This window comes from Palaemon carinicauda, chromosome 7, assembly GCF_036898095.1.
Source record: "Palaemon carinicauda isolate YSFRI2023 chromosome 7, ASM3689809v2, whole genome shotgun sequence".
In the NCBI taxonomy this organism is placed as follows: Eukaryota; Metazoa; Arthropoda; class Malacostraca; order Decapoda; family Palaemonidae; genus Palaemon; species Palaemon carinicauda.
Genome location: NC_090731.1, coordinates 129,440,095 through 129,463,963, shown reverse-complemented (window position 1 = coordinate 129,463,963; position 23,869 = coordinate 129,440,095). Strand labels below are relative to the sequence as shown.

Sequence of the window (23,869 nt, the reverse complement as noted above, 5' to 3'; positions counted from 1 at the left end):
TGCCTTTTATTAGGAAGTGGTTAGTCAGGTCTGCCACCTGCTTATGGTTCAACTATTTGTCATTGCCTATTCTCCCCCCCCCCTTCTATTTCATCCCCATTTCATATTTCATCAGCTTGCCTCTTTCAGATTTATCAACTTTGCTACAATAGTGTCACATGATGACAAACTCCACAATTATGGATTGTGGTAATCAGTAGACAGGCCTAGCAAATATCTTCTCAAGATAATAGAAAGTTAACTTTTAAAAATAGGAGTATTTTATTAAAAAAAAAAAATAAAAAAAAAATTGTTCCGGAGAAAAATACAAACTTTCCTCTCTTTACTAGTGAGTATTAAACTTTCCTCTCTTTACTAGTGAGTATTAATTTGGTTAAGCTGAAACAGCTGATAAAGCTTTTTGTCAGCGTGTAACTACCCACCGCTAGTCAGGGGGGAGGAGCGTTGTAGGTTACCCCCCTTGCTCACCAGTATTAGTGAATGTCATTTTTTATTTCAGCACTGTAAAGTTCTAGTCTAGTCTCCCACCAAATCTTTTAACCAGTTTGATTAAAAACAACTTGCCTAAAGCCTAAGAAAGTCCCTTATCTTTCAGAGCTGCCATCCATGGTGCTTATGGGTTCCCTGTGCAAGGCAAGGTAGTAAGAAGTCTTAGGCCTCTGCCTCTGCTCACCCCAATGTTCCTGCTCCTTTGGCTTGCAGTCTTGAGCAGTTGCTGACAAGAACTCCTCGAAGTGACTTGCCGGGTAACTCTTTAGAGTGAACCCAGAAACGAAATAAGTCCAAGTTTTACAGAGAACGCTATGTAGACCTTCAACTTTATCTCGTCTCGTTGACGGGATAAAGTAAGTTCTGCCCGTAGGTTTGCTTCCAGATGTTGGATAATTTTCCCTTTCGAGGGAGTTAACCTCCACTAGGTGTGAGCAACTTTCCGTTCCAAGGGAGTGTCTTTGCATTAGCCACTGTCCATCAATCTTCTCGCTTGCAAAGTGAATTGTAGACTGGCAACAGAGTTTGCTTACCTTTCCGTCTGTGGAGAGGCTGCCGTCAGCTGTGTGATTTGCCCCTTCCGGGGAGTCCTCTGGTTGGAATTTGATTCTTCCACTCCCTAGCCTGGCTCTTCGGAGCTTGTTGACAAATGAGTTGGGTGGCTGCTTGGTTTCTACTTTTCGCCACCATACCCTCAGGGTATGAGTCATTGCAACGTCCCTCTATCTTTGCCGCAGATAGTGATAACTGCCTGCTGCTTGTTTGTCTCCTTTCCCATCGAGTTTTGTAGACGTAACTTGGGGGGTTCCATCCATCCATATACCAAGGCACTTCCCCCAATTTTGGGGGGTAGCCGACACCAACAATGAAACAAAACAAAAAGGGGACCTCTACTTTCTATGTTCCTTCAGCCTAATCAGGGACTCAACCGAGTTCAGCTGGTACTGCCACAGCCCGACCTCCCACATTTCCACCACAGATGAAGCTTCATAATGCTGACTCCCCTACTGCTGCTACCTCCGCGGTCATCTAAGGCACCGGAGGAAGCAGCAGGGCCTACTGGAACTGCGTCACAATCGCTCGCCATTCATTCCTATTTCTAGCACGCTCTCTTGCCTCTCTCACATCTATCCTCCTATCACCCAGAGCTTTCTTCACACCATCCATCCACCCAAACCTTGGCCTTCCTCTTGTACTTCTCCCATCAACTCTTGCATTCATCACCTTCTTTAGCAGACAACCATTTTCCATTCTCTCAACATGGCCAAACCACCTCAACACATTCATATCCACTCTAGCCGCTAACTCATTTCTTACACCCGTTCTCTCCCTCACCACTTCGTTCCTAACCCTATCTACTCGAGATACACCAGCCATACTCCTTAGACACTTCATCTCAAACACATTCAATTTCTGTCTCTCCATCACTTTCATTCCCCACGACTCCGATCCATACATCACAGTTGGTACAATCACTTTCTCATATAGAACTCTTTACATTCATGCCCAACCCTCTATTTTTTACTACTCCCTTAACTGCCCCCAACACTTTGCAACCTTCATTCACTCTCTGACGTACATCTGCTTCCACTCCACCATTTGCTGCAACAATAGACCCCAAGTACTTAAACTGATCCACCTCCTCAAGTAACTCTCCATTCAACATGACATTCAACCTTGCACCACCTTCCCTTCTCGTACATCTCATAACCTTACTCTTACCCACATTAACTCAACTTCCTTCTCTCACACACCCTTCCAAATTCTGTCACTAGTCGGTCAAGCTTCTCTTCTGTGTCTGCAACCAGTACAGTATCATCCGCAAACAAAAACTGATTTACCTCCCATTCATGGTCATTCTCGCCTACCAGTTTTAATCCTCGTCCAAGCACTCGAGCATTCACCTCTCTCACCACTCCATCAACATACAAGTTAAACAACCACGGCGACATCACACATCCCTGTCTCAGCCCCACTCTCACCGGAAACCAATCACTCACTTCATTTCCTATTTTAACCCATGCTTTACTACCTTTGTATAAACTTTTCACTGCTTGCAACAACCTTCCACCAACTCCATATAACCTCATCACATTCCACATTGCTTCCCTATCAACTCTATCATATGCTTTCTCCAGATCCATAAACGCAACATACACCTCCTTACCTTTTGCTAAATATTTCTCGCATATCTGCCTAACTGTAAAAATCTGATTCATACAACCCCTACCTCTTCTAAAACCACCCTGTACTTCCAAGATTGCATTCTCTGTTTTATCCTTAATCCTATTAATCAATACTCTACCATACACTTTTCCAACTACACTCAACAAACTAATACCTCTTGAATTACAACACTCGTGCACATCTCCCTTACCCTTATATAGTGGTACAATACATGCACAAACCCAATCTACTGGTACCATTGACAACACAAAACACATATTAAACAATCTCACCAACCATTCAAGTACAGTCACACCCCCTTCCTTCAACATCTCAGCTTTCACACCGTCCATACCAGATGCTTTTCCTACTCTCGTTTCATCTAGTGCTCTCCTCACTTCATCTATTGTTATCTCTCTCTCATTCTCATCTCCCATCACTGGCACCTCAACACCTGGAACAGCAATTATATCTTGCCTCCCTATTATCCTCAACATTCAGCAAACTTTCAAAATATTCCGCCCACCTTTTCCTTGCCTCCACTCCTTTTAACAACCTTCCATTTCCATCTTTCACTGTCTCTTCAATTCTTGCGCCAGCCTTCCTTACTCTCTTCACTTCTTTCCAAAACTTCTTCTTATTCTCTTCATATGACTGACCCAGTCCCTGACCCCACCTCAGGTTATTACCACTTAATGCCTTTGGACACTACAAAGCTCTTGGAACTTTGTGAGGCCAGGTCCTTCGGTCTGGCCTTCGGGACCTGTGCTTTATGGTTTTAACCTCATATGAAGGAGAAATGTCTGCTCTTCAAGTTCAGCACAGCCTTTTTCTTTCCCTTCATAGAAGATGATAAGGCTACTCATCAACTCCTTTTTGGGGGTAAGATGAGCAGGAGTACTCCGCAAAAACCTTAGTTTTTTCTCTCAGAGTTAACTACTGCATTATTGTTCATTGGCTACTTTCCTCTTGGTAAGGGTAGAAGAGAGACTAGCTATGGTAAGCAGCTCTTCTAAAAGGACACTCCAAAATCAAACCATTGTTCTCTAGTCTAGGGTAGTGCCATAGCCTCTGTACCATGGTCTTCTATTGTCTTGGGTTATAGTTCTCTTGCTTGAGGATACACCCGGGCACACTATTCTAATTTCTCTTCCTCTTGTTTTGTTAAAGTTTCTATAATTTATAATGGAAATATTTATTTTTATTGTTGCTATTCCTTAAATGTTTTTTTTCTTGTTTCCTTTCACTGGGCTATTTTCCCTGGTGGGGCCTCTGGGCTTATAGCATCCTGCTTTTCCAACTAGGGTTGTAGCTTAGCAATTAATGATAATAATACTAGTGCGGCACATCTATCCACTGAGCTATAGCTAGATGGGTGGCCGAGCTCTTCTGCCTGATGAAGGTCTGCGAGCAACCCAGGTTGTTCTCCCTAGTACCCATGTCCGGTTTGTGAGACCTAACTTGCCATCTCTAGCGTACGCTACAAGTTTGCCGTTTTCTCTAGTGCTCTCTACTTCGATAGTGCACAGAGCTTCAGCTACTTCAGTAACGTACACTTACTGGGGTCTAACCTTACTGGTAAGATGCAATGCTCTCCTTGCAGCATTTGCTAGTATCAGATAGTGTTTACTGATTCTTGCCAGTATTTACGAGCAAGCCTATACGAACCTACCTAGTGTTTATGTTCTAGGATTTCTGGGCCAACAAACTCTTATGCGACACCTCGCTTCTACATAGGAAACACACTTCCCTGAGCAGGTTTTCAGAACTACAGACATTCGTTAAAACACTGTAAAAAAGAGATGAACTAGCTCGGTGGGGCATGCGCATTCACCAAGTGAAAACAGGGATATTGTCACAAATTCGGTTTACTACCAATTGCTGGAGTTCGCCGCATGCGGCGGTCTTTTTGGCCTTGGGCACAACGAGTTATAGTTATCACCGAGTTTGTGAAACAATACTGTACTGCAGGGTCATTTTCTATAGTTTTTACCAACGGAATGTAGAGCTCTGCAGAGAACTCTCACAATGGGCTGGTTAGGCATACCCGTGCAAAGTTATTTTCTCAAGGCTCTGGTCCCAAGGGACATGTATTGGCTTCAGCTTACGTTTAAGAACGATAGCAACCCGGTCATAAAGCAGCCAGACAGACATTGTTAGCTTATTTTATTTATGAATGCTAGCAAACCCCCCCCTAGGCGACCAGACAAAAGTTGTCAGCTACGTATTACGTTAATTTACGTTAGCGAGCCCCGCCCTCAAGCTGGGCAGGTAAAGAGACAGTTATGATCGCAATGCTAGCAGTGTGTTTTGTTTTAATGTAGATGCACACGTTCACATCTTAAAAATACTACTGCTAGTAGACGATCAAATTCCCTGGGCAATAATGTTGCGATTCGCCGCACATACATTATTCCTGCAAGTGGACTCGGACTAGTTTTCAAACGCTTATCCTGAAGCAAATAAGTTACTTATGTGCAACTGCATATTAGCATGCACATACTTTATGAGCAAGCGATCTTATAGCTGACAAGGACTATAGATCATCATACAATTAGAACTCTGTTGTTATTAGAACTCTGTTCTGTTCTTATTAATCATTAGTGTTGATAGCTAAATTCTTGAAGGGAAATCAGGTATTACATTACCCGTCTACCTTACTGTAACCAAACATAGGTGGTCTCTCCACAAGTAGACTCTGCCTTCATCCCAGGCAGTTGCTTTCTAACTTTCCGATCTGACATTTTAGTTTAAAAAAAAAAATACGTAAGACTTCGTAAACTACACTCAAGCTGATGTTTCCGGGAGGGAACACCTGAAACTTGTCAGGTTAAGCCGATCGGAAATGAAGAAATACAAACTATTTCATTGGTCATAGGAAGGTGATCGCGATTACGAACGTTGATAAACTTACTTGAAGTGAGTTCTGGACACAACTACAATGCGGGCTATGCCTGTATGTTCGTCTGCCTCCCTGGTTGGTGTAATGGGTTCGTAGATAGACTTGAGCATGCATCACCTATCCAACAATAGATTGAAGACAGGTCTCAATCTTGCCTTTTGGAAGTAGTGGTGTACGACCGGTCGCTCTCTTGCCTGACAGGGATTGCTAAGGAGATTTGCTGTAATAACATCTTCCTCTAGGGAGTATGGCTACCCGGGTATTACCGATTTGTAAGCATACTTACTTGGCAAACTCCCAGTGGATTGGAGGCCTTTGGAGGATAGATTTCATCCCTTACATAGCAGTTGTGGGCAACTTGGTTGCTGACAACTGGTTACATGTCTTGACAGCAATTAACTTAGATGCTTACTGGCTAGGCAATCTCTCGCCCCCTTGGTAGTAACAGAAGAGAATTGACCTTGCTCTCGAGTTGAAACAGTCGCAATCCTTGAAATTGTTGGCTAACCTTCTGGAACTGGGTTCTGAGACAGCGAGACGCTGTCATCTCATGATTCCAGAGGCAGGTGCTGAGGAGAAAGGCGATGTGACTTCGTAACGCCCCATACAGCCCTTCCTTGTTTAACGGGGATGACATCGAGGCAGTCGCTAACAAGTGAAGAAGAGCGAGGCAGGACTACTTCTACAGAGAGAGTTTATTTCCTGGCTGTATCGCTTGGGACTTTTGCTTCTGAGGAAGAAAGGCGCACCTGAGAGGAAGGTATCACAAGATAAAGAACCTGGACGAACCTTTCAAACAGGGATGGTAAAAAAAGGGTAAAGGAAACGGAAAACCCCAGCGAAGATGTTCTGTTCAGGAGGGCATTCCCCAGGCCAGTACACTGGTAGGAATATGCCTAGAGAGGAGATGGCAGTGGTGGATACATTAGAGCAGACACTAGATCTGTTTCCATATTGAGCAAGGTATACGTCGTCCTCTCCACCAACTCTTCCCCTTCTCTGACCCTCTTTCCAACGATGAGTCCTACGTGAAGGGATCTACAAAGGAACAGCCCCTTCAGGCCAAAGTTCAGACCATTTTACAGAGGGATGCTCTCCAAGAGGCCCCAGAAGGGTCTCCAGGCTTCTACAGTTGCTTATTTCCTGTCAAAAAAGTCTGAGGACTAGAAACCAGTAGTAGACCTCAGCCTTAAGCGAGGTATCCAGCAGACTCCATTCAAGACAGAGGAGGCGCAAATGGTCAGCTAGCCTGTTGGACCTCACGACTTCATGATGATCATTGATTTATAAGACACGTACTTCCAGATCCCAATGCTTCCAACATCAAGGAAGTACTTAAGATTCTCTGTAGCAGGACAGATATACCATTTCAAAGTGCTGGGCTTCGGCCTGTCCACAGCACTGTAGGTGTTCAGAAGGGTATTTACTCTAGGGTCCACCTGGCTACACATGAATGACAATTATTTCCATTCATCTCTTTGTTGCCTGGATGATTTGTTGATTCTGGCATACTCATTGAGACGAGCTTCTCGCCTTTACCATGATCTGGGTATCTTGTTAAGCCGTGATAAGTCTCGTCTGTGACCTGTCCAAGATATGTATATCTAGGAATGAGAATCGGGACCACACTAGACAAAAATCCTTCAGTCCGAGGCTCGGAGAGAGAGGCTGAGACAGAGAGCCTAAAGCTTTCTTTTGCGGGACTAATTGCCAGCACATCAGTGGCAAAGACTGGTGGGGGACAACTAACATCTCTTGAACGAGTACTGCACAGTCGTCTCTTGATTCGGTCTGTACAGTGGAAGCTGTAGATGTGTTGATTTCGGCATAGTGAGTCGCCAGGCACCCTAGTGTCAGTGCGACTCGAGCAGAAGAGAGGCCTGAGTTGGTGGGTGTTGGATGCCAACCTTTTGAGACGGGTAGATCTTTTCTCCTCCCCTAGATTTGTTGCCCTTCAGACGCATCAAAAGAAGGGTGGTGGCCTCATTCGTTAGACCTGATGGCATCTGGGCTTTGGTCTGAATCCAAAATGCAGTGCCATGTAAACTTCTAGAAAATGAAGGCAGCTTACCTGACCCTCAAGCGCTTCCATCGGCCCCTTTCAGGGGATTACAAAAGCGGTAACACTGTAGCACTGTATATAAACAAAGGAGGTACCTTTTCACAGCACATATGCCAGCCAGCCAGCTGTGAAAGTCCCATGATGGATGGAAGAAAATTTGGTACCATTAGCAGCTCGTTTCATCCTGGACAAGAAAATTTTGCTGATGCACAATCTGAGCAAGAGGACTCGGATAGTTGGCTCCGAATGGTCCTTGAATCGACAGGTTGCCAACAAGGTCTTAACTTTATGATGTTTGCCGACACACTACATGCTCCTGGAAGTTATCCAACAACTGAGAGAGGCTTTTGGGAACCAGTCGTTGAGACCTGTCAGGATCCCTCCGGGAGTCAATGGCTGCTGTGTCTGTTGTGGTTGGTGTCGTGGACGAGGTATCGCGCCACTCGGTGCCTCAATACCAACAGTAGTGGAGTGCGTGTAGCTCGGAGGAAATACATCAACCAAAAGAGTCTCCTTTACCTTTGGAGAGTGAATGACAGCCATCTGGTTTAAGTAAAGGAGGAACTGTTGCATCTTCACCAAAAAGTGCGGGTTTAAGGGAAGTCCACTACTTGTGTTCCTCGTTTTTACCAGAAAGGGTTTCTATTGTGGTTAAATTTGCTTGAAAACTTTAGAGACAGGCCTAGATCCATGAATTTTCATTGTTGAGATACTTTACCATTTGAGGTGAACTAGCCCCTATCACCTCTTGGCTACCCCAGTGCTCTGTTTTTTTCCTCAGAAAAAAGGCCAAAGCACCCAGGGATTGGGGCTGTCTAAGAAGGTTGAGATTGTTGCCTTTAATCATACCAAGATAACTTCTTTTGCCAGCTAGGACAACTAGATTACATGTAAAACTTAAGGGTAGCCCTGGAGGGATGGTAGCCTGAGTAGGGACTGAACTAGCTACCTGGGTAACCCCCAGGGTAAGAGGCCAAAGGCTGCCTCCCTGTGGAGGCCTGGCCTCCTAGCGTAAACTTGCCTCTTCTTTTCACTTTATATATCAACCTCACTCTTGCTCTTCTACTTGGTTATGTGATTGGTCCACTATTACCTTTACCAAAACCCCAAACTGCCAAATCTAATGTTGATGGGCAGACGAGATCTCTTGGGTTCCCCATTTGGCAAATAATCTGTAGATGCCGATAGCTTGTTTAAATCTTTTCACCCACAGAAAAAGGGGTATACTAGCCATCTCTAAAGCCTGTTAATGGATCCCTAGTGTTTTGGAGAATGAACCTATAGTTGACAGAAGGGCAATTTAGTTTCCCAATCTCCGCCCTAAGAGGCACAATACGCTCTGATAAAGGCATCCGGCATGGTATTGAATTTGGTCGGTAAGATTATATAATAGAAAATTCCTTCGTCCAAAAGATATACAATCACTTGACATTACATGTTAACATGAAAGAATAAATACTAGAAGACTAAAACTTACTGAAACCACCACAGAAGGTTAGGTCCCGATTCCTATCTATCGTTAGATAATTTAACTCGGACACTTGGAAGAGTTCAGTAATAGCCCGAAATAAGAGTCTCAAACATGCAAGCATTCCAAGATACGAGCCAGCCGCTGAGCAAAATTTTGCATCGAGAAACTAGAACGCTTGCACTCTTAACGCAAGATGATAGAGCGTTTGGGAGTACTAAAAGCCTGCATCACTCGTTCAGTTCACTTGGTCGTTGTCTTCTATACACATCTCGTGTGTGTGTGTGTTATTTACATGATTTTCATGGTATTTGTGAACTTTAGTGATGGGTCCTGAGAAAACAAGAGGTAAGGTTGTCTGAGAGAAAAAAAAATGGATGATAGAGAAGAAGCATGAAATTGAGACATGAGCGTGGTGTCTGAGTGAGCGAGTTGGCACACCAGTACGAGTAGAATACATAGGCGATTGAAAAGAAAATTAAAAAAGAATAAAAACTTTAAATACAATTAAGCCAAGTTCAGTTAACTTTAAGTTTGTGTTATGCTTTGTGTTAAGAACAGTGCTAATTAGGTACCGTCCAACTCCCTCTCATTCCCTTCCTCCTCCCTTCTCCTCCACGCAAACTGCCCTTAGCTGCTATTGTCTGACTTGAAGGTAAGAATTTATAATTAAACCACATTTTAATTCATATCATAGTGATTTGTTATATTGTGAGTACAGTATGTCAACAGTGTAGCTAATTAAAACATGTTTTTTCCATTTATCATTGACTTGGGTGTTTTAGAGGTTCGGAAGAGTAAATTTTTATTGATTTGGGTGTTATAGAAGTTCAGAAGAGTAAAATTTTTTATACGGGAAAAATTGAATTGATACAAGAAAATTGAATTATGAACTCTGTCCAGTAGCGAATTACTGTATATTTGTATCAAGGTATTATTATAGTAAGAAAGGAAGCCGAAGTTAGGCAGTGAGGAAATTTTTCCTTAATACGTAGTAGTCGAAATTCAAGGTTTTATAAAGCTGATGAGTAGGAAAGTATATTAGCATAGCTGTGCTAGTATCAAACGAGTTGCCATTCCATCCCCCAACATCCATACAAGATGTCACAGCAGTAGAAAAAAGGTTTTAGTAAATCTGTCTAGGGGAGGAAGCTAGCCATGCCCGTATCATGGAATTATATTTTCAAACGCTGCAAAATGAAAGTGCAAAAAAAAGGGACTAACGAATAATTGTGGGATATTCAGTTAGCAATCGTATCCTATGCGCAAGTGAATTCCCTCAAATAACCCATGTTGTAAGTATAGGTTCAAGGGATAAAATATTACAAACCCTTGCTTAACATAACTGCGGTTGGTGTCTAATAAATTTTAGCCTGCAATGTAGATAGCAAATTCCTATTACTGAAGTTACTTCACGTTTGAATCAAAACCCTAACATCAAATGAAAGGCAAGATCTCTGTTAATCAGGCTACCAAACACTTGTAGAAGTTTTTAAAACTCATGGGCTAGACACTAGAAGTAATTGAAATTCAAAGGTAAAGATTTAACAATATACTATACTGTATCCTAAACACTTCCATGCGATCGCAGTGACATAAGCAGAAAATGTTATATGCCAATAACTGTAAGACAGTTATATTGCCTAAAATTTAACCTTATTTATCAAGACTTAGATTGTCGAATAAATATTTAACAATGTGATAACATAGTGATGAGATTACAGTATATTAAACCTAAATACTTGGGAAAGACTTGAAGATTTTAATTATATTTGCAGACCAAATTATAATTTTATCAGCCAAGTTCCAGTTAAGATGGAAAACGAACTCCTAGTTTAAATGGTTAGGAAAAATAAAAATTATTTTGGAAAACTGTCTTACTCCAGATCTTAGTTTCATGTATTTGGGGCATTTAAAAAATAAATTTGTGATATAAATTATTTTTTTCTTGTATAAGATGTTGGTGGCCATTAGAATGTAGCCAAAAATATCAGTAAGAAATGTCATGTTTATTATATTTTTTTTCACTACTTATGAACAGTTATAGATGTTGACTGTTGGGAAAATAATTTACTTCAACCAGGTGTATGTATTAATGTATTTTTGTTCCGTAACAGACATACAAACCACGCTATTTAATAGGGGTTATTACTTTCAGCGCAGCTGAAATGACGAGCCATTAGAATTTTAACGAGGGTTTACTACTCAACCGCTTGTTAGCGGGAGCTAGGGAAGGTAGCTTGCTAACCCTCCCCCCTCTCACACACCTGTGCTTGAGCTCACTTTGCTCTCGGCTCGGATGGTAGTCGGAAGTGTCCGCTCTCACCCTCGCCTCTCTGACAGCCATTAATGTCTTTGCTTTCTCTCCTACAGGTTTGTGTGTAAAGATGGCCTCTGCAAACATGTGCAAATGTCCTGGATTACCCAACCGCCCTTCTGGTACATTTATGTCGGCGGTCGAAACGGACCCTCACACCCTTTGTCCTTACTGTAGGGGCCAACGGTGTGATAGTAATAATAAGTGTGGTGAGTGCAGGGAGTAGTCTACTTCCCAGTGGGAGAGGTTTTCTCGGCAACGGAAGTAGTAGTCCAGGCGGGATATTTCTCCTTCAAAGATTTCTTTGAAAAGATAAAATCCCAAGGACACTTCTTCCGTGGCCCAAACCTCTTCCGAAGCTCCCACTCGATCAGTTTCTTTCGAGAGACGGTCGAGGGGTAGCGTAGACCGTTGTTCTGTTTCCCGACCTTGGGGTTCGGGAGATGGCGTTGCCTCCCCTAGCGAGGCAGCTCTACCTCTTTCCCCAGGGGAGGATTTAAATTTTAATGTAACTGATTTATTCCGGCTTTGGTCTTCCTTGGGGCTCGAGGGTTCGCCCTCCAAGGAAGCCTTGATTGACATCATCCGGTTGGGTGCCGCTGTCAAGCAATTGCCGACTGTGGCAGAGGTTGATCCTCTGTCTATTGTCGATGTTGTGGTGTCAGAGATATCCAGTGCGGTATCTCCTAATACCTCTGCAACTTCTCAACCTGCCGTAGCTGAAGGCTTGGTTTCTCCCGGTCCTGCACAATCTACGAGGGAGAAACTAAGTCCAACAGTCTCTCCTGCTGGTGATTCTCCCCCTCGGGGAGTTCACTCACAGAGACTCCTCTTCGGAGGACTGCTGAAGGTCAGCTTGCTGACCCAACGGCCCCCAAGGCCGTAACGTCTTGAGGCTCGCCTTCCTTTTTGCCGGAGAGGCTTTCCTTCACCTTATAAGACTGAGGAGGAGGCTCCTCTTCAGTTCATCATCGTCGTTGCAGTCCACCGCAGAGGAGCCTTGTCATCGATCTCGGACTGTTCCTGCTACTACCCTGGACCTCTCTGCGGATTTTTCGCGATCCCCTTGGGTGGAAGGTCGTCCTTACAAAGGGCACACCGACCTTCCACCCGTCAGACCTGCTGACCTACCATCGCCGTTCCTGGCTGCTGATGCGCCTTATGCGCCAACCAAACCTCTTTTAAAAAAAGGCACCGGTCCCTTCGGGGCAACAAGGGTGTACTCGCCAATTAGCGCACACATCCCTTACGCGCCATGCCAAGCATGCGCGCCAACGTTCTCCTGACCTCATTGAGGTTTCGGAGGTAGCATATCAGCGCTCACCTGCTGCTTCCGTTCCTTGAGATAGCACTGGTGCCAGTGCTCACCTGCGTGCCAGCGCTCGCCTGCTGCTGTGGTTCCTGATAAAGCGCGCCAGCGCTCACCTGCTCGCCAGCGCTCCACTGCGCGCCTGTAACCTATTGTGCGCCATGCGCGCCAGCGCTCTCCTGCGCGCCAGCATTCACCAACGTGCCAGCGCTCTCCTGCGCGCCAACGATCTCCTGCGCGCCCACGATCTTCGGATCTGGGTGCGTTAAGTTTAGGACTTCCCCTACTTGCCAGCGCTCGCCAACGCGCCGTCTGCTTTCGCCTGCGTGCCATCCCTCGCCAGCGCGCATTCACCTACACTCGCCCACGCCCATCTCCCACAGGAGCAACGCATCGCCAGCCTGATGTGCGCCCACAAGAGGCGCGCCAATGAGCGCAGGTTCCAGCTGCGCGCGCCTGACGACATCTTCTGGGGCGCACAATCTCTCGCCCGCACAATCTCTCGCCCGCACGGGCTCTTCATCCTGATCCTGCGCGCGAACATTCACCCTCGCGCTTGTGAGCGCGCCAACAGCTCTCTGTGCACTCTCAGAGGGCTCCTGCGCACGCTCTACGCGCCATCGCTCTCCCGCGCGCACATCAGCAGTCACCCGCGCGCACGCACGCGCGACCCCGGGTATTCCCCATCGCGCTCCCCAGCGCGATTGTCTATATCCGCAAGGTCGCCATCGCCGCATTCCCCCCCGCCAGCACACTCGCCGGTAGGGGGAAAGGTTCCAGAAAGGTCCAGGGACATTTCTTTGTCTTCTTTTTCTTTACAGGCGAACCCCCCTATGGAAACTCCTCCCAGGGCTCAGTCGATCTCTGTCCCTCCGGAGGGAGTGTCTGATGGCGCAGCCATCAGCCAGCAGCCTTGGTTTGGGGCACTGATCATAGTGGTCACGCAGACTGTCAAGCCTGTTCTCTCTGAATTGGACCACAAATCATTGGCTACGTCTACTCCCCTGAAGAGAAAAAGAGTAGTTTCGGACGCGGTGACTTCGAGGACTAAGCTGTCCCCTCGTAAGCCTTCGAGGCGGGCCCCCTCCCCCCAGTCTTTTTCTCCCTCCCCTTCGGTCGAGGAATACCCGTCCTCGGGTGTCACGTGAGGGGAGACGTTCCCCCATCGCACCAATGAGGGAATCCCCACCTCGCGCTGGAAAGTCTTCTCGGGTAGGGGCGGAGAAGAGCCTACCTCCGTCGTTGTTGGAGTCCTGCATCCCTCCCAGGAGGGAGTCGAAGGACTCCAAGACAGTACCGAAGTCCTCGTCAAGACTTAGAACGGAGCCAGCCCGCCAGTCTCTCTGAGAACGTCCGCGAGTCTCCCCAAGAAGAGCCTTTGGGGACAGGAGACTTCGCTGCTAGTCCATCCAGAGTAGAGCTGCAGGAGTCAGAACATGCATTTTGGCAGGTTCTGAACCTTATGAGGGGACTCAATGGGTTTGCTGACCCAGAGATTCCTCCTCAAGAGGTCAGACACTGTCTTGGACTGAGTTTTTGAACCCTCTATAAGGCCAGAGCAGCTTTGCCCTGGTCTCAAGGGGTTAAGAGTTCCAGGGACAAGATCGCAGTCCAGCTCTCTGAGCTAGCCGCCTCCCAGCCGATCCAGTGCTGGCAACAAGCTTCTCCCACCTCCTCGCGTGCAGCAGAGAGGTACTGTACTTCAAATCGTAGAGGAGCCTTGTTTAGCTCTTCCCCTTCACCATTCTTTGGAAGAGCTTGCCAGGGGAGTCCCTCTTGAGTGGCAGGTCTCATTCTTGGCGACTGAGATCCTTAATCAGGAGAAGGTTGATACGTTCGGAGGATTTATCCAAAGAACGTACCAGGAAAACTATGGAGACCTTTATACTCGCAGGCACGCGCACGATCGAGTTTCTGACCCACCAAGTCTCGAACTTGTGGGCAAACACCATTCTGAAACGTCGGGATGCGGTGTCTGAGAGGTTCCATCAGAAGGTCCCTAGCACCGAGATAAGCAGGCTCAGACATTCTTCCGTGATGGGAACGAACCTGTTTGAGCCTAAGGACGTGGAGCATGTTGCTGAGAGGTGGAGGAAGTCCCACCAAGACTCCCTCCTATATAGGGCTTTGACATCCAAGCCCTATAAGCCTCCAGCACCCCAGCAGCCCCGTCCTACCAAGACCACGAAACCGACAACGGCAGCGAAGACATTGGTGTCTAAGCCCTTTCTTGTTGAGGACAGGCAAGGCAAGAAGCCCTCCAGGGTAGGGAAGAATCCTAGAGGGAGCAGCAGAGGCCGCAAACGCTAGGATTGGCAGTCCCCCTGCATGTCCACCAGTGGGGGGGCATGCCTTCAAAGTTGCGCACAGAGTTGGCAGCAACTCGAGGCCGATTCCTGGACGATTTCCGTAATCAGTCTGGGATATCGCGTCCCGTTCAAACATCTCTACTCCCCTGACGACGAATCCAGTGTTATTGAGCTCCCTTGCCATGGGATCAGCAAGGGGGCAGGCCCTTCAGGCAGAAGTCAAGACCATGTTGAAGAAGGGCGCTCTCCAGGAGGACCTCGACGGGTCCCCAGGCTTCTTCAGTCGACTCTTTCTTGTAAAGAAGGCGTCTGGAGGCTGGAGACCAGTCATCGACCTCTCGTCTCTTGAACAAGATTGTCAAGCAAACTCCGTTCAGCATGGAGACCGCAGACACGGTCAGACTTGCTGTGAGACATCAAGACTTCATGTGTACACTGGATCTGAAGGACGCGTACTTCCAGATCCCAATCCATCCGTCTTCAAGGAAGTACTTAGGATTCAGCCTAGACAACAAGGAATACCAGTTCAAGGTGCTGTGTTTCGGTCTCTCCACAGCACACCAGGTTTTCACCTGTGTTTTCACCCTAATATCGTTGAGGGCACACAAGATCGGCATCAGTCTCCTCCGTTATCTGGACGACTGGCTGATCTAGCAGACCGAGTCATCCCTTTTTCAACACCGAGACAAACTTCTGGGACTTTGCCAGGATCTGGGGATCATGGTAAATCTTGAAGTCCTCTCTGCTTCCCACTCAAAGACTGGTATACCTAGGCATGATTATAGACACCAATCTCCAAGGCCTTCCCATCAGACAACAGGATAGTATGGCTGAGGAAAGTCGCAAGCCCTTTTCTCAGAGGAGAATAACTTCCAGCCCACTCGTGGTTACGTCTCCTTGGTCACCTCTCATCTTTAGCACGTCTAGTTCCTAACGGTCGCCTCAGGATGAGATCCCTCCAGTAGCGACTCAAGTCCCGGTGGAATCAAGGTTACGATTCCCCGGACGTCATGATCCCTATGGGACCTGCGGAACGGACGGACCTCCAGTGGTGGGTGACAGACGAGAACCTAGTAAGAGGAGTGGATCTTCTCGTCCTCCCCCCGGATTTGATGCTGTTTTCAGATGCCGCAAAGGAAGGGTGGGGAGCCCACGTTCTACACCACAGGACCTCAGGCCTGTGGTCAGAATCAGAAAAGTGCCTCCATATAAATCTTTTAGAGATGAAGGCCGTTTTCTTGGCCCTTCAGCAGTTACAACAATACCTGGCGGGTCACTCTGTGGTGGTGATCAGCGACAACACCACAGTAGTGGCTTACATCAACAAGCAAGGAGGTACCTTTTGAAGCAGCTATCCTATCTTGCAGTAGAGATATGGAGATGGACCGAAGTCCACTCGATTCCACTATCGGCACGTTTCATTCCAGGCAAGAGGAATGTGCTCGCCGACAATCTGAGCAGAGCGTCTCAGATGGTGAGTACCGAGTGGTCTTTGGATCATCTAGTAGCCAAAAAAGTCCTGACTTTGTGGGGTTCCCCGACTGTGGATCTGTTCGCGACAGCGTTGAACTTCAAGCTTCCACTATACTGCTCCCCAGTCCCGGATCCCAAGGCGCTCTGGCAAGATGCCTTCCAACAATGGTGGGATAACATCGACGTGTACGTCTTTCCCTCGTTCTGTCTGATGAGGGTGCTCAACAAGACCAGAATATCGGTCAATCTTTCAATGACCCTCATAGCTCTGCTATGGCATCACGTGGAATGGTTTCCGGACCTTCTGTAACTCCGAACGGAATTTCCGAGAGAATTCCCTCCACGACACGATCTACTCAGACAACCACATGCCAATATCTTCCACAAAGCCGTAGCTTCGCTACGACTTAGGAGACTATCCAGCATCTGCTTGCTGACTCGCTGAGAGAAGATTTTCGCAGCAAGTTGCTATTAGGATGTCTGGACATCTGCGAAAATCATCCGCATCTGTCTACCAGGCTAAGTGGAAAGTCTTCTATGGTTGGTGTCGTGGAAGGGGTATCTCTCCACTCGATGCCACTATTCCAGCAATAGCGGAGTTCCTCGTGTATTTGCGGGAAGAAATGTGTCTTTCAGTCTCGGCGGTGAAAGGCTATCGCTCAGCCATAAGTCTAGCCTTCAGGCTCAAAGGAATAGACATTTCTTCCTCGCTGGAACTTTAACTAGCCTTCAGACTCAAAGGAATAGACACTTCTTCCTCGCTGGAACTTTCCCTACTCATACGAAGTCATGAACTTACCTGCCCTCAGTCGGAAGTGAGACCACCTCCATGGAACGTGGTTCGAGTTCTCAGGTCTCTTGAGAGACCTCCCTATGAACCATTACGTCAGGCTTCAGATTGCCACCTAACTCGGAAGACGGTGTTCCTACTAGCTTTGGCATCGGCCAAGCGAGTCGGTGAATTTCATGACATAGCCCATTCAAGGGGATGGGGGGAGGCAACGTTCAAATTCGTCCCTGAGTTTATTGCTAAGACTCGGAATCCGGGGGTGGCGGACCCTCGGTTCGACTCCTTCCAGATTTCGAGTCTTCGTTCTGTAACAGATGACCCAGACCATCTCCTACTGTGTCCAGTAAGGAGTTTGAGGTTATATCTCAAAAAGATCAGCTGCAGTCCGTCCTCAGGTGCAGGCATTATTTGTTAGCACTGGGAGGACTAAGAGGAGGATCACCAAGGGTGATCCATATGTCCCTGAATCCAGATCCTCCTCCGTCACGACGCCCTAGAGCACATGATGTCAGGGGCGTAGCTCCGTCCCTGGCCTCCAAGAAGAATTTCTCAGTGACGCAGGTTCTTCAGGCTGGGGTGTGGAAGCGTCGGACGACCTTCACAGCCCACTACCTGCAAGACGTGACCCACAGGAGGTTCGATACGTTCTCTATCGGCCCTGTGGTGGCTGCACAACAGCTGGTTTAGAACTTCAGGCTCCTTAGTGGATAAATAGCTGAAGGTTGAGGACATTGTTACCTGGTCTTAGTCTGCATGAATGAAAAGGTTTGTCTGGCCCTTTTTCTTTTCTTCTCTTCCCCTCTCTTGGGGAAAGCAGCATCCTGGGTTCTCTGCACAGCTGACCTCAAACCACTGCTGGTAAACCATGTTTCCTTGTGTTCCTAGTATTAAGCTAATACTGTCGCATCCCCATACCCTGACGAGGTGGTATTGGGAGAGTCCTAGCCTAAAGTTTCCATCTAAAGGACTACAGGTCAACTTCCTGGGACGAGTCACACTTTATTATACCTTCACACACTGCTTGTGTAGGCTGCAGTTCTTGCGTAGCAAGGTTCTAGCGAGGTGCAGGGACTCCTTATTGTTGAGTGCTGACACACAAATAATGAGTCCCTGGGCAAAGCCAAAGCCAGTACTGGCTGGGACTTTCCACCCTTCCTAATGGGTGAGTCACCCCTATTAAATAGCGTGGTTTGTATGTCAGTTACGGAACAAATGACAAATTCGTAGATAATTTGTATTTTTCCTAACTATACAAACCTTTGCTATTTAATCAAACTTGTCCACCAGCCCTATCCCCCTTGAAGTCCTACCTCCAAGCAAAGTGAGCTCAAGCACAGGTGTGTTTGAGGGAGGGGGTAGCAAGCTACCCTCCCTACCCCTTGCTAACTAGCGGTGGGGTAGTAAACCCTCGTTAAATTTCCAATGGCTCGTCATTTCAGCTACGCCGAAAGTAATAACCCCTATTAAATAGTTAAGGTTTGTATACTTTGGAAAAATACAAATTATCTATGAATTTGTCATTTTATCAAAGCTTTGATTCCATTATGAAAAATTTGTCGATTTTCTCAAGTGCTTTACAATATTTTCCTTACTACAGATAGCTGTAGTCTAACAATTTTTCAATAGTAGTAAAAATCTGCGAGAAGTTTTGTCGGCTAACGAGAATGAATGACTGGATATTTAATTCTAGCGTAATAGCCAAATTTAGTATACAGTACATAGTATCAAGTTTGAACTTTATATATGGTATTTTTTTGCCAGTTTTCAAAGAAAGCTTTTAAGAATTTTTTTTAATAAGGTGGATAAAAACTATATCTAGTGTTATATGCTTAGGATAACTACTTTTGGCTTTTAGACAAATCAACTTTAGAACAAGCTCTTAGAATGAAACTAGTTAGGTAGTTGAGCTGTGATATAGTAGTACACTTTAGGTAATGGGAAAATTAGGTGGTAGTAGTTCTGTATACAGCATATATATAGGCTAATTGATTTTTTTATTTTGCAGGTTTGCAACCGCAGCAATGTATTCAATTACCTGGATGAATCCCCCCAATCAGGCGGCTCCAGTAATTTTTCTCCCAATGTATCTCACAGAATTAGGGCTTCCACCACAAGGTATTCAAAGTTTTGTTAAAACATTTGCTAAGAAACTGTATATTAATTTATAGTATTGAGAATAATCTTGGTTGGTTTGTTTAAATTTTGCATAAATTCATAAATTTATTTCAGTGAACCTGGTAGTCCTACCATAGAAGATGCCATCCTTATGAGTTGTCAGAACCCGTGTGTTCCTGATGTTAATAAAGAAGAAATCAAAGATATAACTCTTGCTGACTTGATGGTGAGTATATTAAAAACTTATATTGGTTTTATGAGATATATTTTATGCAATTACAGTGCACAACGGTATTGTTCAAGTGTTTGAGGTCTGTAATCAGCGTAGCAATTGACACAAAGCATTTTATTGCTTCCTTTGTGCTAAGCTGGTCTTAATTTTACTGCCTTTTTTCTTTTTCTCAGTGCTGTTAGTTAGGAAAACATAGGTTAAGACGTATCTAGTTGTATAATTTCATCATTTTTTTTTAGCCAAATTCATTATATTCAACCTCTGCTCTTAATTCTAGAAAGCTCTTGATTGTGTGCATAATTTGGGTTGGTGAATTTGAAATTCTGATAAATCGTTTGAGTGATGGTACAGTACGGTCCTGAATTATGCAATTCCCCATTTATGTGGTCGCTAGTTTTCAAAATTTTCTGTATATGAGAAGCTGTTCAAGGTCTGCGAGTCGAGCACTACAAAACGTATCAAATCTATTGTCTCTTTAAGTAATATTGGTAGCCGCTAAATATGGTGCCTGATGATAAGTGTTACCAAACGATGTTTACCCTACATTTTATTAACATGATTTCATAACAATCCTCAAACTCCATAACAATGAAGTCAACTTTAACTATGCAAGTCGAGCTGACAAAATGTAAAGAGAATTGTGGTTACATTCTCGGCAATCTTCATTTTTCTCTAACCTTTCGATAATTTTAATGGTAGTGGTGATGGTATATTAAAACATTATTTTTGTTTTGTACAGCATATATAAAATCTTTTATTTTTTCCTGTGGGTGTTTTAAGTTTTATCACACGTAGTCTGGGTTCGTTTATCGGTAGTACATATATACATATACCAAGGCACTTCCCCCAATTTTTGGGGGTTAGCCGACATCAACAAATGAAACAAAACAAAAAAGGGAACCTCTACTCTCTACGTTCCTCCAGCCTAACAAGGGACTCAACCGAGTTCAGCTGGTACTGCTAGGGTGCCACAGCCCACCCTCCCACATATCCACCACAGATGAAGCTTCATAATGCTGAATCCCCCTACTGCTGCTACCTCCGCGGTCATCTCAGGCATCGGAGGCAGCAGCAGGGCCTACCGGAACTGCGTCACAATCGCTCGCCATTCATTCCTATTTCTAGCACGCTCTCTTGCCCCTCTCACATCTATCCTCCTATCACCCAGAGCTTTCTTCACTCAATCCATCCACCAAAACCTTGGCCTTACTCTTGTACTTCTCCCATCAACTCTTGCATTCATCACCTTCTTTAGCAGACATCCATTTTCCATTCTCTCAACATGGCCAAACCACCTCAACACATTCATATCCACTCTAGCTGCTAACTGATTTCTTACACCCGTTCTCACTCTCACCACTTCGTTCCTAACCCTATCTACTCGAGATACACCAGCCATACTCCTTAGACACTTCATCTCAAACACTTTCAATTTCTGTCTGTCACTTTCATTCCCCACAACTCTGATCCATACATCACAGTTGGTACAATCACTTTCTCATATAGAACTCTCTTTACATTCATGCCCAACCCTCTATTTTTTACTACTTTAACTGCCCCCAACACTTTGCAACCTTCATTCACTCTCTGACGTACATCTGCTTCCACTCCACCATTTTCTGCAACAGCAGACCCCAAGTACTTAAACTGATCCACCTCCTAAAGTAACTCTCTATTCAACATGACATTCAACCCCTGCACCACCTTCCCTTCTCGTACATCTCATAACCTTACTCTTACCCACATTAACTCTCAACTTCCTTTTCTCACACACACTTCCAAATTCAGTCACTTATCGGCCAAGCTTCTCTTCTGTGTCTGCAACCAGTACAGTATCATCCGCAAACAACAACTGATTTACTCCCATTCTTGGTCATTCTCATCTACCAGTTTTAATCCTCGTCCAAGCACTCAAGCATTCACCTCTCTCCCATCAACATACAAGTTAAACAACCACGGTGACATCACACATCCCTGTCTCAGCCCCACTCTCACCGGAAACCAATCACTCACTTCATTTTCTATCCTAACACATGCTTTACTACCTTTGTAGAAACTTTTCACTCTTTGCAACATCCTTCCAGCAACTAAATATAACCTCATCACATTCCACATTGCTTCCCTATCAACTCTATCATACGCTTTCTCCAGATCCATAAACGCAACATACACCTCCTTACCTTTTGCTAAATATTTCTCGCATATCTGCCTTACTGTAAAAATCTGATTCATACAACCCCTACCTCTTCTAAAACCACCCTGTATTTCTAAGATTGCATTCTCTGTTTTATCCTTAATCCTATTAATCATTACTCTACCATACACTTTTCCAACTACGCTTAACAAACCAATACCTCTTGAATTACAACACTCATGCACATCTCCCTTACCCTTATATAGTGGTACAATACATGCACAAACCCAATCTACTGGTACCATTGACAACACAAAACACACATTAAACAATCTCACCAACCATTCAAGTACAGTCACACCCCCTTCCTTCAACATCTCGGCTCTCACACCATCCATACCAGACGCTTTTCCTACTCTCGTTTCATCTAGTGCTCTCCTCACTTCATCTATTGTAATCTCTCTCTCATTCTCATCTCCCATCACTGGCACCTCAACACCTGCAACAGCAATTATATCTGCCTCCCTATTATCCTCAACATTCGGTTAACTTTCAAAATATTCCGCCCATCTTTTCCTTGCCTCCTCTCCTTTTAACAACCTTCCATTTCCATCTTTCACTGTCTCTTCAATTCTTGAGCCAGCCTTCCTTACTCTCTTCACTTCTTTCCAAAAGTACTTCTTATTCTCTTCATATGAATGACCTAATCCCTGACCCCACCTCAGGTCAGCTGCCCTGTTTGTCTCACGTACCTTGCGCTTTACTTCCACATTTTTCTCTCTAAATTTTTCATACTTCTCTATACTATTACTCTGCAGCCCTTCTTCAAAAGCCCTCTTTTTCTCTTTGACTTTTACCTTCACTCCTTCATTCCACCATTCACTGCCCTTCCTCATGCTGCCTCCAACAACCTTCTTAACCACACACATCACTTGCAATCCCAACAAAATTTTCTTTTACTAACTTCCACTCCTCTAAATTGCCAGTTTCTCTTACTTTCACTTCGTCATATGTCGTTTTCAACCTTTCCTGATACCGTATATACTAGTGTAATGTTCGACCCCCCTATTTTGCCTTCAAAATCATGAATTCACCATATACCTCATGTAATGTTAGAGTCTTGATTTTGGCAGTAGGTTAGAGGTTATGCCTCAATGGTCTTTTATTTCCAGCATACCATAATTACCAACAAAGTAGGGGTTATGCCTAAGTGCGACAAACAATTGTATAAAACAAATCGGAACAACTACTAAATACTAACATCTGTTTACAATAACAATTAAGTATTCAGCGTACATTTTCTAACGAACACTTTAGTTGCGAACAGCCGATTATCATCACTGCCTAATAGCTTTCAAAAACAAGCTAACACTACAAGTAGCAAATTACCATTACCAGTAATTGCCGGTAATTACGGTAACTATAATTACCCGTTATGCTAATCTTTTTTTTTTTCATCACAGTATATATGAATAAGAATTTACTCATAACCCATCAAGATGTCTACCAATAGATATGAAAAATTTACTGCAAAATTCAAGCTTCGTTATTGCCGCTGCTGAAACGATAAATATCGTTCAAGCCGCAAAAATGTTTGGAGTTACCGAAACCAGCGTTTGAACTTGGAGAAAAAAAATGTGGATTAAATTAGAAAAATTTTTGGGTTTATTATTATAATACCAATTACCGTATATTTCCGCCTATAAGACGACCCTATATTCCAAAATTTAACCATTTAAATGGGGGGTCGTCTTATACTACCGTTATAAAAATCACACCTTGAATTCTATGTCTGTTTTATCAGTAGGTTAGCCTAGGTTGAGGTGCGATAACCACTCACTCACATGAAATTATTTACATTAATATATAAATGTATAATGAAAGTAATGAAACAATTTTTCCCGTATATATTATTGGCATATCTACAAAAATGGCATAAATGATAAATTCGAAGAATAATTCCAACTTTTAACCATACGAGCACAGCTGAGAAAATGTAAACATCGAGTATTGGTTGCGTTGTTAGCAACTTTTTCTCTTGCTAACCTTTCAGTAATTTTAATGCTAGTATTAATTACGATAATAATAACATATAGGATATCA

The 23,869-nt window shown here is 44.7% G+C and overlaps 1 protein-coding gene across 6 annotated transcripts in view; it reads left to right on the top strand.

Moving 5' to 3' along the window:
- LOC137644002 (cytoplasmic polyadenylation element-binding protein 1-like) overlaps positions 1-23,869 on the top strand; it is a 140,806-nt gene that overhangs the window by 53,225 nt on the left and 63,712 nt on the right. For all 6 annotated transcript variants that reach the window (XM_068376867.1, XM_068376866.1, XM_068376864.1 and 3 more), the window contains 2 exons: positions 19,291-19,400; positions 19,515-19,626. In XM_068376867.1, coding sequence (XP_068232968.1) covers positions 19,291-19,400; positions 19,515-19,626 — 222 coding nt within the window. The remainder of the gene's footprint in view (positions 1-19,290; positions 19,401-19,514; positions 19,627-23,869) is intronic.